A 16,958-nucleotide genomic window follows, 5' to 3' on the forward strand; every position below is an offset into this window, starting at 1 on the left:
CTCCCAGCTGCTCCAGATTCTTCTGCGGTCTTGTTCTACTCCCTCTGTTCCTTTCCTGCCCTTCTTAACTTATGGCCAGGAAGATGGTCCTCTGCTGCCGGGCATGCCCTTCCCACCTACATCTTTGCCTGGTGATTTCCCATTCTCTACTTGTGGCTCAGCCATGGCTTCTCCTTGGGGGCCTCCCTGACTCCCCCAGGTCAGCTCACTCCCTCCTGCTTATAGACGTTCCTATGCTCCATTTTATGCTTGGCATCAATCAGTTTGTAATCATGTGTTTATTTGTGTGATAACTTCACTGAAGTGGGTTGTTCTGTTTAGAATGCAAGGACAAGCCTGTGTCCCTCATCATTATATTCCCTCTTCTTGATTTTCTTTTTAGAAATTTAATTTTTGGGGCCAGAGAAATGACTTGGGGCTTAAGAGCACATATTACTCTTCAGATGATCCAAGTTCAAGTTCCAGCACCCACAGTGAGGTATCTCACAACTGCCTGTAACTCTAGCTCCAGGGGATCTGACACCTCTAGCTGCTGGGAGCCCCTACACTCACGGACACATTCCAAGACACAGACACATGCACACAATAAAATAAAATAAATCTTCAAAGTTAATATTACCTGGAACAGAGTAAACATTTTATTAATATTTGTTAAATTGAATGTATAATCATTCATTTAGGAGTGTCCTAAATATTTTTGTTGTGTTGTTTATTTGTTTTTCTGATATAGGATTTTATTGTGTAGCCCATGCTAGTGTGAAACTCTTGATCCTTCTGCCTTAGACTCCTGGGTACTAGGGTTATAGGTGTGTGCCATCACCTAGAAATCCCAAAGAAATGTTGCTTACTTCTCTCCCCGCTAAAGCGAGCATGGAGATGCCGCTTGGAGGCAAGAATGATCTCTATCAGGGCCAGTGCCTCTAGGGGCAGGTTCTTACCAGCTCCCAGCCCCAGCTGTGAACATCTGGGTCTCTGAGGCAGCCTGAGTGCTCTGGAGCTCAGCTTACAGGAGCTAATACTGACTTTGAGAAAGCCATAGCAAGACGTGATCAGTCCTTTCTCCAAAAGACTTTGCAGAGGTGCATATAGGTCCCAGCAAGGCTACCTGAACCTGCAGCACATGCAGTGCCCTCAGAGGGTAAGTGAGTATCCAAGGACCCCCTGTACAGAACTTGAGTTGGCTCTGTGCCCTGAGGCCTTACTCTATGCTGGGCCCTACTTGGTGACTAATGACCTTATCTAGAGTCAAACCAAAAGTCTGAGTTTCTTAAGTGGAGGCAAAGCTCTGCCCTTCTAGGGCTCTCAGCAGAAATGGATAGAGCCACAAACATCTCTGATAGGGCCTGGTTGGCTGGAAGGCCTCTGTAAGGCAGAGTTGGATGGAACAGCTTGGAGACTTCAGTGGGAGTTTGAGAAACTGGTTTCATTTGGTGTTTTGTGGCCTGGGCAGACAGAATGCAGGCTTGGGAGTTTAATTGAAGTAGGCAGACAGTAAGAGGTTTCAAAAATGGATGTGATCTCTGTGGCAGCAGGAAACTCAATGGGTGCTTTGGAGACCCAGGTCACTTTGGCAAAAGTGACTGGGACCAGGATGACTAGGCAGAGCAAGAGCTGAGTGGGAGCAAGCTGAGCATCTTCCCAAGTGTGTGTGTGTATGTGTGTGTGTGTGTGTGTGTGTGTGTGTGTGTGTGTACATGCACATATACATACATAGGTACATAGGACCATTGATATAGAGACATTTGGTGGGTGCTGGTGGGAAGTGCATTAGGGGCAGTAAGCTCCCACATCTGCGAGTCTTGGTGACCTTGTAGGAATGGCCCGCATGAGGATGGGCTGTGGTTGAAGGGGCACTAGGGATGATGTCCTGTGGGCAGGAGCAGGCACTTGTCTTGTGAAAGGTCAGTGTCACACACTGTCAAAAGATAGTGCAGGTAAAGTAGTCGAAGAAGCACTGTCTTTGTGTGAGGCTCTGGGACACACTATCTCAGATTCAGGCTTCTTGGTTTGTCCTCATTCCTCATGTGGGTGGGGCTTTGACATGATGAATGGCATCTAGGGCAGTATGTGCTGGTTGTGTGAGGCAGAGGGCTGGATAAGGCCTGGTGTATATAGTACCTCTCAGTAGGAGAGATGACCTTTGCTGGTGCCCTGATGGCTTCCAACAGTGCAGGTAGAAGGCCTCAGCCTGGTTTACACTGTCTCTGGTCAGCCTGCAGCACAGTTGGTTCTAAAGAGCACTGAGCAATGATGAGGTCTGAGGCCTTTTCCTTGCAGGGACCTTAACCCTCATGCTTGCTTCATATTGCACATGGTCAAACCCAAGTCTCACAAAAGACAGTTCATCCCATTTTTCAAATTGATAATTCATAGTTTTTTCTTTGAAGTAAAATGACCATCCCCAAAGACAGACAACATGAATAATTAACACAGCAGAACACATAGGGGCTTTCATCTTCTACTTTCTTAACTTATGTTTCTGAATAGGCAACACATTTCAAGTTCTGAAACAAAACACGGCCAAAGAGAAAAATGTGCTAGGAAAAGTCTCTCTCCCCGTCTCTTCCCGCCTCCCTGAATGGATGGTCAATGAGAATGTTTCTCATGTATCATTCATAGCCATAAAAATCAGCTACAATATTTCTACTGTATTATATATGATAGAAAATAAAACTTCATATAGTATAAGTATGTCTGAATATATGTAAGAACATATAGTATAAAGACTTTCTTTTCATTTTATACAAAACATTGTGGATTCTCACGGGGCACCGCATCTTGCTTATTTTTTACATAATCATGCACGTCTGCATCTTGGTTCAGAGGGCATCCTTATACCTCTTGGCTGCTTCATAGTGTTCCACTATGCAAGTAATGCTGTAGCCCTTTTAGACAATTCCCTATAACTAACCAGATTGCCTCCATTTGTTCCAAGAACCTCGAGCACATATCACTTTCCATATATTCATGTGTAATTGTAAAATAAAGTCCCAGAGATGCAATCGCTCTAGCAATGGGTACTCGTGATTTTGATAGATTTTTGTCAAGTTGTCTGGCTTAGGTGTGTGACCACTCCTACTAGAATTGCGTGGGAGTGTCTGTTTCTCTGGTTTCCCTTCCTTGAAGACTGGTCACAAGATGTGCTAGCAAATGTGTAGGGTGAAGACTTTGGATCTGGTGAAAACTTGTACGTCCAAGGAGGGTCTCGGTGCAGGAGGGGCGGCAGTACCCCTGACTGAGGCTGAGTCATCCTGAGCTCAAATCCTCAGATCAGTGAACCATTTCATTTCTCTAGGTCTCAAGTTTTCATCTGTAAAATAATAACCTCCCATGCAAGTTCATCTTTTATTTCTATAATGAAATACCTTGGGGCAGGTAACTTTATAAAGAGGGTTCCTAGCTTAAAGTTCTGGAAGTTCAAGTCTGCACCGCTGGTGTTGGCTCAGCCCTGGTACCTGAGTGTGCACACAAAGAAAATAACAGAAAGGAGAAGAAAGGAAGAGGAAGAGGAAGAAGATGAGGAAGAAGAGAAATAGAAGGGAAGGGAGGAGAAAGGGGAGGAAGAAGAAGTGGAGGAGGAGGTGGAGGCAGAGGAGGAGGTGGATTAAGTGGAGGAAGAGGAGGATGTAGAAGAAGAGAAGGAAGAGGATGAGGACAATAGGAAGATGAGCAGGAAGATGAGGAGGAGGAAGAAGAGAAAGAGAAGATGGAAGAAGATGAAGAGGAAGGGGAGGAGGAGGAGGAAGAAGAGAAGGAAGAGGAGGAGAAGGAAGAGGAGGGAGGAAGAAGAGGAGAAAAAGGAAAATGAGGAGGGGGAGGAGAGAGGAGAGAGAGAGAGAGAGAGAGAGAGAGAGAGAGAGAGAGAGATTACATCACCTGATAAGAAGCCAGAGAGAAGGGACGGTCCAATCTTGAGACTGCCCACTGGACCCTGCCTCCTAAAGTTCCCACTCCCTCTAAATAATCACACTAAGGACCAAGCTTGGGGGACAAATTCAAACCACAGCACACAGATTGGGGTCACTGAAAATTAAATGAGACATCTATAAAAAGGACTTTTCACAGTGCTTGGCATGTGGCTATGGGAGACCGATGCTGCAGTCACCACCAGGTGACCTTGTCCAGGCTACCCCTCACCTGAACCCCCACTGTTTCTTCTTTCAGGGAGAGGGAGCTAGGCTTGGGGTCTCCCAGGCCTACTTCCCAGTCTTGGGATCTGGCTTTTCTTCCTTTAGCAGTTGTATAACCTCTGCTTACCCTTCATCTCTCATGCTCATCAAAGGTATCCAGGACTCTCCAGTGCCAAATGGTCACTCACTTCCGGGCAGAGATTTCCTCCGGAAGCAGATGCGGGGAGACCTGTTCACGCAGCAGCAGCTGGAAGTGCTGGACCGTGTGTTTGAGAGGCAGCACTACTCAGACATCTTCACCACTACCGAACCCATCAAACCAGAGCAGGTATGCCCCGTACCCCACGACTCTCCCCAGCTACACCTGCCACCACAGTGCAGGCCTTGGGTCAGTTTTCTGAAGGCAGAGGAATCTGACAGGGTGGGGTGAGAGCCCAACAACTTCTACTGGAATGAGCTTTTCATTGTTTTGGACCAAGTTTGGCTGGTCACCACATCCCACAAGGCCAGGAGGACTTGCCTGGGAGCTCTGAGGCTTCTTACCTTGGTACCTCTGCCTCTGGCCAGCCTTGAGGCATGTGAGTTGTCTGGCTCCTTGGCCACTGATGAATGGTGTGCTTTCACAGGGCTTTTTAGGTAGGGGCTGGGGGGTGATGATCTTCTGGGCCACTTGCAGTGGTCTTGTTGTCCTGCTGGTCAGGATCATGATCCAAATATAGAACCACACCATGGTCTGGGGGTTCACAGTCATGAAGTCCAGTCTAGGACAGTATCTCTTGATGTTCAGTCCCTGCCAGGTCCTCATGGGACCATCTTGCAGGCATGGATAGGGTCAGCCTACAGAGAGCACCACTCTGACAGGTAAGTCAGATAGCAGCTGACCCCAGCATGTTCCCAGTGGTACTGTTGTAAGCTGGGGGTCTCGCTGCACTTCCCTCAAAGCTATTCAGTCAATGCTTCTGAAGTTCCCCCCCCCCGCTGCCCAAATCCATTGAAAACAACATGGACCAGGTGTACAAGCACCCCTGGAAAGGAAGGGCCTGGAGGAGCTTGGGACCTAAAGATCGGGCAAGGCTTCCAGAGCTATTTAGAGAGCCTTGCATAGCTGTCTCTGAGCTGATCCTATGAAAGCTTTTACAGACCATTTAACCAGATGGGAAGACTGAAGCAAAACAACTTGCCTAAGCTGTGCAGCAAGCTGCCCACATATTCACTTAGCAAACACTGGCAACTGTCTAGTGCATGTAAGGCACAGAACCAGACATTATGTGAACATCAGTGAACGGAGAGGCTTGGACCTGCTCTCAGGAAACAAACAGACTTGTAGAGAATTCATGATACAAGAATTACACAGAGTTGTAGACTACAGGTGGGATTGGTGACGGGGAGATGTCTATGGCCCTCTGAGAGCCTGAAGACTGAGTCAACCTGGAGTCTGCAATAGAAAGTAACAATAAGGGATATGGGTGTCGGGGAGTGTACCTGGTAGGGTGAACAGCAAGTGCAAAGGCCCTGAGGGAAGGGGAGAGAGTAGAACAGAAAGAGTCAGTGTATCTGGGAATCAGGGAACACAGTGGCAGTGCTGCTAGAGTGATGGGCCTGGTCCTATGGACTGTGGGAGGTTGCTCATTCAGTTACAAGTTGACTGACATTTCCTCTGGGAGTGATATGGCCATGTGCCTTGGGCAAAGCTGATCCCACACTCTGGAGACTGATAGGGAGAAGAGTCTGTTTCTGTCACAGACAGCTGTTTTTCACTGCTGTGAGTCTTTCTGCGAGATGATAGAAGCCACATTTTATCTGGGTGTGGTGATCCAGCAAATGAGTGGTAAAGGGTGTCTGGCGTGGTCTTCCCACACAAAGCTGCCAGTACCTCTGTTGAGCCAATGTGAACAAAACAGAGATATTGGGAAGCTGAGTCTTACTTCATTTACTAAGGATGCCTGGGAAGATGGTGCTGAGACCAGGCCTTCATTGGGAGGCATCTCAGAGCTGTCATTAAATGCTCGATTATCTAACACATTTCCTGCACATGGGCCATGGGCCTAGTATAGTGCCAGGCATGCAGAGGATGTCAGCTTTGTCAACAGTTTTACAGGGATGAAACTTGGACTCAGGAACCATAAACAAGCAAGAAGGATCAGTAGGACCTGTGGAGTGTTGCATGAGAGAAGGAGGTGCTGCTTCCAGTAGTTTCAGTACTGAGGAGGGAATGTCACATGGGATCCCAAGGACAAGCTACATGGACCCAGTGGAGATGGGGCCCGACAGCAGGAGACCTGAGCAAGCTCTGTGAACCTGGCTGCCCATTCTTCAGCAGGGCCAGCGGGCAAGATGGTGGCTGGATAATGACTGACTCAGTGTTTTCTGGTTAATCTGCTTTACCTCCCTGTAGCATGCTGTAATGAGGAGAGATGGAAGGTGAGACCGTGGCGCCAACCTGCATACACGCAGGCACTGGACTATGAATGACATACCCTCACGCCCCATTCCCAGTCGCTTTGGACAAATGATGACTTGAGCAAAGGGGCTGCCACTGGGAAAGGCATGTGCATCAAGGGTACTTGTTTCTTGAGTCCCCTCCTGCTCACCACCTGCTGGGTGAATGTCTATGAGCCCTGCCTTGTGACCCCCAAAGTGGTATGGTAATAACACCAAGAAGAGAGCTCTGAGCCCCATTTTCTCTGAGCATCGATTTATCAGCAGGTCACACTTCCCGAGTTCGCCCCTGTGGCTTAGTATTCTGGATGAGGGCTTGCTGTCACTCATTGAATGATGGGGGGTATAGGGGGTGGATAAAGAGCATCTACTGACCTGGTCCTGGGGAAACTTGATTTGAGTCCTGCCTCTGCCCTGTTGAGTAACTCACTTTTTTCTGCATCTCATTTCCATATCCATGGCCCAGCAATCACAGTTGACAGTGACAGCACAGCAGCCATCTAACAGTGACGGCAGAGGTCTTCTTCACTTACGCGGGATAGCATTCACTTTCGAAATCTTTCAATGAAGATTTTCATTTAAATATCCTCTAAACAGACTGGGCAAGACCCATGAGTCCCGGTACAGGGGTCTGAGCTTTAGATTAGATTGCTCACCCAGTTTCAGGCTCAGAATCATTGAGGCCCCCGAGCTGGAAATTGACCTCAGGAGCTTCTGTCATGCTATGCAAGATGGTGTCACATCTACACACCCCTGGAGGGTTCTGGAAGCAGTCCTGACTGGCTAGTATTCTTCCTGGTCTTCTTCAGCCAGTCTGTGGGTTGTTCCAGGACCTCATTGACTTAGATGGGTCACCCACCCCATCCCTGGAAGGAACATTGCCATTTACTCTTGGGCCAGGGTCCTGCCTGTTAGTGCTGGGAACTGAGATCCTGCTTCAACTTGCTGCTTTTTCTGCCAAGTTCTGCTATGGGTGGGTGACCTGCCCTGACTTGGGCTTTCACAGGCAAACTTAGAAAACCCTGATGGGGAGGGGTTAATGTAGAACCATTTCTGGGGCAATGAAACACTTCCTTCTCGAAATGGTTATTGAAAAAGTAATCCTGTTTTCCCTCTATGTGGAGTGTGTAAAAATCACCTTGGAGGAGCAGAAGGTGGGGGGGGGGATAAGAAATTGCTGGTGTGAGTGTGTGTGCGCATGTGTGGCCATCAGCGGAATCTGTTTAGTAAAACAGTTGACGCTGGCTGTTGCTGTCCTGGGTGCTGGTTCTGGCAGAGCAATCCCTTCTCCGGACACGGTGGGATGTGGCCGATTGCAGCCTGTCGTATTTACCCTCGGCAGACTATTAACCAACACTAGGCTATTAATCTGGCTTTTGAGCCTTCACTAAAGCCCATAAAAGCTCACAGTTGTCAAATGGAGTTCATTTTAATTTCCTTTCAATCACAGTAAATTATTCAGGTGATAAATCAGCTGGAGCAGCCTCCTGGCTGTAATAGAAACCCTAATTCCTGGCTAATTATCCAGCCCATTGCTGCCAACAGATCAATACGGGCGCAAAATGGAACGGGCCCAGGGCCCTCCCTCCCATTGGGCCAGAGACAGAGAGACAGCTGGGGAAGGGGGATGTACTGCTGACCTCCTGGGAAGTTCAAAGGTCATGGGGGGTTAAACCGGGATATGGCCTGTTCCTTGTCTTAACAGAGGAAGCCACCAGAAATGCCTCCTGCTCTCCTGAGCCCACCGTGCCTTCTACATGGTGGCATTTCTCCAGGCTGGCAGGCAGAATGGGTGGGTTCTAGCTTTGCCTGTGCCTATGGGCACCCCTTCCTGGAAGGGGCTGGTTTGTTGGCATTACCCAGCAGGGTTGAACTTGGTGTTCAGGGATGGACTCAGTAACTACCGTGAGCCAGAGAAGGAGCCTGGCACTGTGAGGAGAAGTGAGGCTCTGTCTCTCTCACTTCTTCCCAATGGGTCTGTGTACTACCATGAGAAGGGAGAAGGGGGAAAGGGGGAGACAGGTGTGCCAGGCTGGAAATGTAGAAGGCTTCCTGGAGAGGCACTCCTTCGTACTGTGTCTGGACGGCTGAGCAGATATGGGCTTTTTGTGATGGCAGAGCTGACTGGAGAGAATGTTCTGTCTTCTAAGCAGAAGGAACAGCATAAAGGATTGAACTACTGGCCGAGTGACAGGAAGTCAGGGTCTCAAATTCTGGAGGGCTAGAATAGGGAGGTGATGGCATTTGATATTGCTTTGGGGTCAGAGTGTTCCAAGAGCCCTAGTGTGTAGATTATGTTCCCTGCTGGGAAGCCACCTTCATTGCAACCTCTTGCCTCTTGCTTTGCCCCTGCAGCCTAGCCCCCCACAAGAGCTGCTTGTGGTTCCCCCAGACCCATCTTTCTAGCACTTCACTGTCCCATGTCCCTTTGCTTACCCACAAGAAGCTCTGTCTCTGGCCAGGCCAGACTATCACTGCCATTCATGGGTTGGACTGCTCCTGTGTCTGAGGGAGCTGCTGATTATGTCTCTCATGCTGGGGTGAGCATGTGCATGGGTATGCACACATGCATGGATGTACACACATGTGTGAGTGTGCACACATGCATGAGCACCAGGAATGTCTCTGCAAGTGCTTGGTGGCAGGTACCACAATTACAACTATTTTCTTAATCTTCTTCACACTCTAAGCTGCTGCTCACTGGGCATGCCTGAATATATCCCTGCTCCCCCAGTCCAGACCCACCCTCGTGACTTATGCAAGGCCCCGCAACCCATACTCACTTGCCTCCTGTCTGAGCTGAGTACTCTGACTGTAATATCTCAGCCAGTGTGTGCTTGCTGCTCACTATATGCCTTGCCAGATCTGCAAAGAACCATCCTTTACCCATCTCCCTACCAGACAACAACAACCCCTCTCATCCCCCTATGCAGACAGGACAACAAAGGTCCAGTGAGACTGGTGCAGTGACTTAACTAAGGGCACACAGTAAGCACAGAGCAAGATCAGAAGTGACTGCTCCTTGGCAGAGAGCTACCAAAAGATAAAGGGAATGACTCTGGCAGGGCAGGACAGGGAAGGGTCTCATGCCTTAGCATTAGGAAAAGGGGGCACAGATACCAAGTCGGGTGTCATGAATGTGAAAACATGGGGCCCAAAGGCTTCAGGGGCAACCTAGGCCATCCTTGAGATCTGTTCCAGCTCTTGCATTCTGTAAGAGATAAAACCAATCAGAATCTGTATTTTACTTTTATTTTGATATGCTTACATTTTTTTTTTGGTCTTTTTGAAGCAGGGTCTCCCTGTAAGCCCCAGCTGTCCTGGAACTCACTATGTAGACCAGGCTGGCCTTGAACTCACAGAGATCCGCCTGCCTCTGCCTCCCAAGTGCTGGGACTACAGGCGTGTGCCACCACGCCCAGTGATGATATGCTTACATTTTTACCTCTGGTCCATTCTACTGATAGGTCCATACCATGTATGTGGGGTTTAAAGATTACAGGTGAATTGTCACAGATCTGCCTGTACCTTGCTGGACTGTTCTTTCATTACTTCATTCATTCATTCATTCATTCATCCATCCAAGACATTTTTACAGATACATCTATGACATTGATCATCTATGCTGTGTGGTATAAAATGATAACAAAGGCACTATGTGAGAATTGACTTGGGGTAGAGATGTTTCTCCTCAAACAGTGCTAACCAATATTGCAATTAAAAAAGGACACAAGGGCCAAGAATGTTGCTCAGCTGGTAGAGTGTTTGCCTAGCATGCAGAAAGTCCCGGGTTCAATCCCAGCATCACATAAACCAGGTGCGCTGGTACATGACTAGAATCCCAGCACTTGGGAAGTAGAGATAGGGACAGAAGTTCAAGCATCCTTGGATACATAGTGAGTTCAGGGACAGCCGAGACTGTGTGAGACCCTGTCTGAAAGAATAAAATAACATAAAACAGGACAAAAGAACAGATAATTCTTGTCTAGTAGCTTGTTTGATTTTGAGGCTACCCTGGAAGTTTGGCTTAAGGAATTTTATATGCATAGAGCTCTTCAAAACAACAAAACAAACCTTTTTTTGGTTTGCAAATTGTTTTAAATCTTTATTTATTTATTTTTATTTTATGCGTATGAGTGTTTTGCCTGCATGTATGCAAGTGCACCCATGGACGCATGGATGGTTGTTAGTCACCATCTGAGTGCTGGGAACCAAACCCAGATCCTCTACAATAGCAACTAGTGAGCCATCTCTCCAGTCCCTGCAAATTAATTTTTTAAAATTCACATAGATTTCTGATTCTGTTAACAAGGTCTGATCTATTTCAGGTTTCATTTCAAACAGTAGAAATACTAGGTCAAGTACAACAATGAAATGTTTTTGGTATATATTGGAGAGTAGAAGAAAGAGGTAAATCTTCAGGAGCTGAAATTCAGAGAGGGCTTGTGCTAACATCCTGATGGCCCAGGATATCCACCCTTGGGATAGACCTAGGGGTTGGAGTATGTTGCTGATTTTGGAACAGAGACATGGCCTATGTGAGACAGGAGTTGGAACTGATACACTAGCAAGTCACTTAACAGCTGGACAGATGCCCTGCCTGTAAATGACCAGTAGGTAAGGCTCGCCTATACCTCAAGAGAAGCCATCTGCATGGGACTCAGAGGAGAGTAAAAGTCTCCCAGGAGAAGTTGGAACCCTGAGCCTATGCTGTACCTCTTTCCCTATTTTGCATAAGAAATCTTAGAGTAGAAATTAATATTAAAAATTGAATTATGCCAGTGAAATCTGAGAGATGTCTTATGGATGCCTGTAAAACACTCTCATCTTGATCCTTTTATAGTCCTCTGTGTTCCACGAACCTACAGAATAAGGTATGCACAACTACTAAAGATGAGCTCACAATTTAAAAACCCAAACCATACAGGGAAATGAGGGCGAGCCAGGAGACAACCAGGGAATTGAATTCTAAGAACCCAAGGTAACAGACGAATTGAAAGAGGCTATAAAATTATTAAAGAGAGAAAGATATAGAAGCCATTACAAAAGACCAAAATACCATGAAAAAATGTAGGTTAGAAAAAGGGCCAGACAAATTCTAAAAATAAAAATGGTAGCCATTTTTAATATAAATGGTAGCATTTATAAAAGCACTGGCTGTTCTTGCAGAAGACCCAGGTTCAATTCCCAGGACCCACATGGTGGCTAACAACTGTCTGTAACTCCACTTCCAGGGGAATCCAACACCCTCTTCTGGCATCCATAGGCATCACACGACATGTGTGCACTTACATACATGCAAGCAATACACTCATACACATAAACTAAAAACAATAGATTAAATTTTTTAAAAGCTCAATTGGCAGGCTAAATGCCTGATAAGAAATAGCTACATAGAAAATTAATGATTTGGGAGACAGAGTTGAGAAAACAGGAACATAGCGTAGAAAGATAAAGAGCTGGGAAAAATGAGAGCATAGGTTGTAAAACAAAATATCATGAGGAAGTCCAACATGCAGCTTAAAGTTGGCTTGGGAAAGTAGGATAGAAAAGAGAGAGGAGAGGCAATATTTGAAGAAACAATGGCTAAAGACTTCATAGAACAGAACTGTTGCAAGACATCTATCATTAGGTTAAAGAAACATACTAAATACCAATAAAAAATAAAAATAAACACCTGGGCAATACTGTAGTGAAATCAATGGATACTGACAACTCGGAGAAAATGGAATAGCTAGAGAAAGAGAGAGTATATTGTTTAGACTAACAGCTAGCCGGACACTTTTTGCATCATCATCAGAATTCAAAATACAATAGAGAATATCTTCAAGTGCTAACAGATAGTAACAGAGCTGGGGAGAAAGCTCAGTTGGCAAGTGCTCGCCAAGCAAACATGGAGACCTGAATCCCACCCGCAGCACCCATTTACAAAGCCAGGAGTGGTAGCTTGTGCTATAATCCTAGGGCTGGAAAGGTGGAGATAGGCGGATCCTTTGGGCTTATTGGCCAGCCAGCCTAGCCAATCAGGGAGCCCTAGGTCCCAATGAAAAATCCTGTCTCCAGAAGATGGATGGCAACTGAGGAGTGACACTTGAGGATGACCTCTGGCCTCCACATGCACCTGCACATACATACCTGTGTACCTATGCATACATATGAACATGCACACATACACAATTTCTCAAGAAATAATAACAATTGACTTATAATTAAATAAATGACCATTTGTCATTTAACAGGGGGAGTCTATTACCAGACTCTACTGAACAGTTAAACAATGAGAAAGATATCTCACTAAGAAAGATGTTAGAGACGTCCAGATTCAACTTTGAGAAGTGAGCTCACAAGTTGTCATTTCTTTCTTCATAATAAGAAATAAAGCTAAGCACATGGAAAATCAGCAGATTTGTTTTGGCCTTTCTGAGAATTGAGGTCACAGGGCAAACAGTTGCTCCAAAATCTGAAGAAGCAGGAGAATGCAGAGTTAGAGGTCATTATGTAAACACAGAGCCTAATTCTAAAGTCCTATTTACTGCTGTTCCTACTACTTGATATAGTACCTGAACATTTCAGGTAATAGACCGTAAAATAAGTATGTTTGATATTTTAGTAGCACGAATGGAAAAAAAAATAAACAGCAAGAAGCATCATAAGCTAATGCTAGAAATAAAAAGAGGAACAGAAATAAAGAATGCCTCTGATGAATAGACTGATCAGTAGACTGCACAAAGTCTTGAAAAGGATAACCAAGCTTGAAGATATGTCAACAGGAAGGTCCCAAACTGAAATGCAGAGACAAAACAACAACAACAAAAATACTCAGAACTGTGGGAAAATTTAAGAGGAGTAACAGATGCACAATTAAAATGCAAGAAGAGAAAATGGAGAAGAAATATTTGAAAAAGCAATGACCAAAATTTTTCCAAAATGAATTACAGTAAGAGACTAAACCACAGACACAGGAAATTCAGAGGCCCCCAGGCAAGACAAGCAACAGCACACTGAGAGTGTCAGAAGATCAAAGACAAAAAAAACTCAAAAGAAATGAGAATTTTAAAATCCACCATATTTATGAAGGAAGAAAGTTAAGAATTACAGTGATTTCTAGTCAGAAATTATGCAAAAACAGAATGGAGTTTAGTATACTCAAAGTGTTGAAGCTAAAACCACCAATAGAGAATTCTCTACCCTGTGAAGTTATCTTTCAAAAATGAGGTGCAAAATAAAGACTTTCTCAGTCAAACAAAAACTGAGATGCACTTCATCAGTAGTGCATTTGGCCTACAAGAAATATTAGAAGGAGTATTTAAGGGAGAAGGAAAATGATATGGGTCAGAAACTCAGACTATACGGAGTCAGGAGCCAGAGATGGAGTAAATGAAGGAGACGTGACAAACGAAGATGAAATAAAACCTTTGATTTAGAAATTTTCTATTCTTTTTTTTTTTGAGACAAGGTCTCACTATGTAGCCCTTGCTGGCTTAGAACTCACTATGTAGACCAGTCGGTCCTCAAACTCACAGAGATCTGCCTCCTCAGTGCTGGGATGCTGGGATTAAAGGCATGAGCCACCACACCCTGCAAGTTTTCTTATTCTTAATTGGTTTAAAAAGAAACTGCTGGGCGTGGTGGCGCACGCCTTTAATCCCAACACTTGGGAGGCAGAAGCAGGTGGATCTTTGTGAGTTCGAGGCCAGCCTGGTCTACATAGTGAGTTCCAGGGGAGCTGGGGCTACAGGGAGACCCTGTCTCAAAAAGAAAAAAGAAAAAAAAAAGTCTGTAAATTAACTCTAATAACACTGGATGGGGGAATGACTGCAATGTTGTAAGGGGCAGGAGGGAGGAAGTGGGAATACACTATTAGAAAGAACTTGCACTACAATTGAAAAAGAATAATGTCATGTTCTTTACATTTACATTACATGTAATAAACATTTAGAGTTATAAATATAGATTAAACACTCCAGAGAAAGTATTATAAAACTGTAGAAAGGAAGCATGTGTGAAATGCTAACAGAAGAAACAAAATGAAATCATGTGATGTTCATTTTAAAACCAGAAAAGGAAGAACAAGAGCAGAAGCAGAGACCAAGCATACCAAATAGAACAATGCAGACATAGTAGATGTTAATGCAATTACATAACAATCATTCTGATTGCAAGTGGTTTGAATATACCCATCAAAGAGCAGCAGCTGTCAGAGTATTCAAGAAAAACCAGGAGATACAAAACACAGAAGAGAGCAAGATTTAAGAAGTCACAGTAGCCAATACGTTGGTAAATTAAGGATAATCTAAGTAGGATTATCCAATAAATCATATTGACTGTCAAAATAACGACTCATTTGGGGGATTTAGAAACAAGTAAAGGGGAAGGGGGTATAAAGAGGATTAAGATATTCTTATGAAATACACAAAACTTCAATAAAATTTTACCAGAAAAAGAAAAGAAAGAAAAAGAAAAAAGAGGCGGTAATGATAGAAAACATTTGGAAGGGGCTGATGTAAGTTACAGTGTTCTAAGGTCTTCATACCGTTCAGGAAGAAGGCAGATATATTGGGAACTTTACATTGGGATGGGCCCATGATGCAGGTTATGAGGAAACTGTAATATAATTAGCATATGTGACAGAATGTGTAGCTTCCAAACCAGAAGAGGCAAAAAGAGATGGTGAAGCCTCAGTAGATCCAGTAGGAGGAGGGAAAAAGAAAGGGGTAGGAACAAGCATGGCAAATTAAAAAGTGCATCATAAAGGATAGAGCTGAATGAAAGTATTTGAGATTAAAACTTCCAGACAATATGGAAGACATGATATAACTGAAATCTACAAACATGCTGTTTATAGAAAAATAGCTTAAAACAAGATGGTACAGAAATGTTGCAGATAGTAGAAAATATAGACCAGTCAATGCTAACCAAAAAGGTGATTGAATAATATTACCATCAGAGAAAATACATTCTAAGGCCCCCAAATCTCCTCAGACACAAAGGGGTCACTATTTAATGATAACAAAAACAATTCCTAGGAAAATAGAGCAATCCTGAATTTATATGCACTTAGTTACAGAGTCTCAAAATATTTAAAGCAAAAAATTACCATTGAACAAATCCCACAGTATTTTGGAAAGACTTTAACAACCATCTTACTAATGAATAGCTCATGCCGACAAAATGTCAGCAAGAATATTTGTAAGGTTCATGTAATGCAATGAACAAGCTTGATAAAGCAACTCGTACGAGGAAAAGAAACAACAGAACACGTTCACTCCTCAAACAGAGCTACAATGATTGACTAGGCATTAGCTGAGAAAGGAAGTTAGAACAATTCCAATAACCCACACCAGAGATCATGTTCTCCAACCACAGTAAATAAGATTAAAAATTGATAGTTCAAAGAAAAATATGTTTGAAAATTAACAACAAAATGTGAGATGGCTCAGTGGCTAAAGGTGCTTACCACTGTACCTGACAACATGAGTTAGATATTGATCGAAGGAAAGAACTAATTCCTGAAAACTGTCCTCTGACTTCCACATGCCTGCCATCACACACACATGCATAGGCAACAATCAATCAATCAATCAATCAATCAATCAATCAATCAATAAATGTAATTTTAAATTTAAAAGAAGGGAATTAAAAACAAATGAGGTATTTCTTCTTAGAACCCCTCCTATTCTTTGAGTTTTTCTCACTTTAACTTTTTAAATTTTTTGATTGATTTATTTTTATTTTATGTGTATGAGTGTTTTTTACCTGCATGTATGTAACTGTACCCATGTCATGCAATGCCCATGGAGGCCAAAAGAGGGTGTCAAATCCCCTGGAGCTGGAGTTTTAGATAGTTGTTAGCCACCATATGGGTGCTGGAAACTGAACCCGGGTCCCCTAGCCAGTGCTCCTAATAGCTGAGCCATCTCTCCAGTTCTTCACTTTTTCTTAATAAATCTGTTTGCTTTGCTCAAAACAAAATACCCCCTACCACTCCCTACACACCAAAACAAAACAAAATACCCCTACCACTCCCTACACACCAAAACAAAACAAAATACCCCTGCCACTCCCTACACACCAAAACAAAACAAAACACCCCTACCACTCCCCTACACACCAAAACAAAACAAAACACACCAACCCAAAATGAGCCTTATGGAAAAAAACAATCCATGGGCCAAAACTATTTTTTTTTTTTAATTTTTGTGAAAAGTAGCAAAGTAGGGTACTGGAGAGGTGGCTCAGCGGTTAAGAGCACTGACTGCTCTTTCAGAGGACCTGGGTTCAATTCCCAGCACCCACATGGCAGCTGTGAACTGTCCTTAACTCCAGTTCCAGGGGAATCTGAAGCCCTCTTCTGACTTCCACGGCATTGCATGACACGGGTGCACTCAC

At 44.4% G+C, this 16,958-nt stretch overlaps 1 protein-coding gene across 6 annotated transcripts in view; it reads left to right on the forward strand.

The window, feature by feature from the left end:
* The window catches only part of Pax5 (paired box 5), a 192,748-nt gene that overhangs the window by 64,209 nt on the left and 111,581 nt on the right, over positions 1–16,958 (forward strand). For all 6 annotated transcript variants that reach the window (XM_008847694.2, XM_008847697.2, XM_008847696.2 and 3 more), the window contains one exon: positions 4,283–4,458. In XM_008847694.2, the coding sequence (XP_008845916.1) occupies positions 4,283–4,458 (176 nt within the window). The remainder of the gene's footprint in view (positions 1–4,282; positions 4,459–16,958) is intronic.

The sequence above is a fragment of the Nannospalax galili genome, unplaced genomic scaffold (assembly GCF_000622305.1).
Source record: "Nannospalax galili isolate Female #2095 unplaced genomic scaffold, S.galili_v1.0 scaffold263, whole genome shotgun sequence".
NCBI classification, from domain to species: domain Eukaryota; kingdom Metazoa; phylum Chordata; class Mammalia; order Rodentia; family Spalacidae; genus Nannospalax; species Nannospalax galili.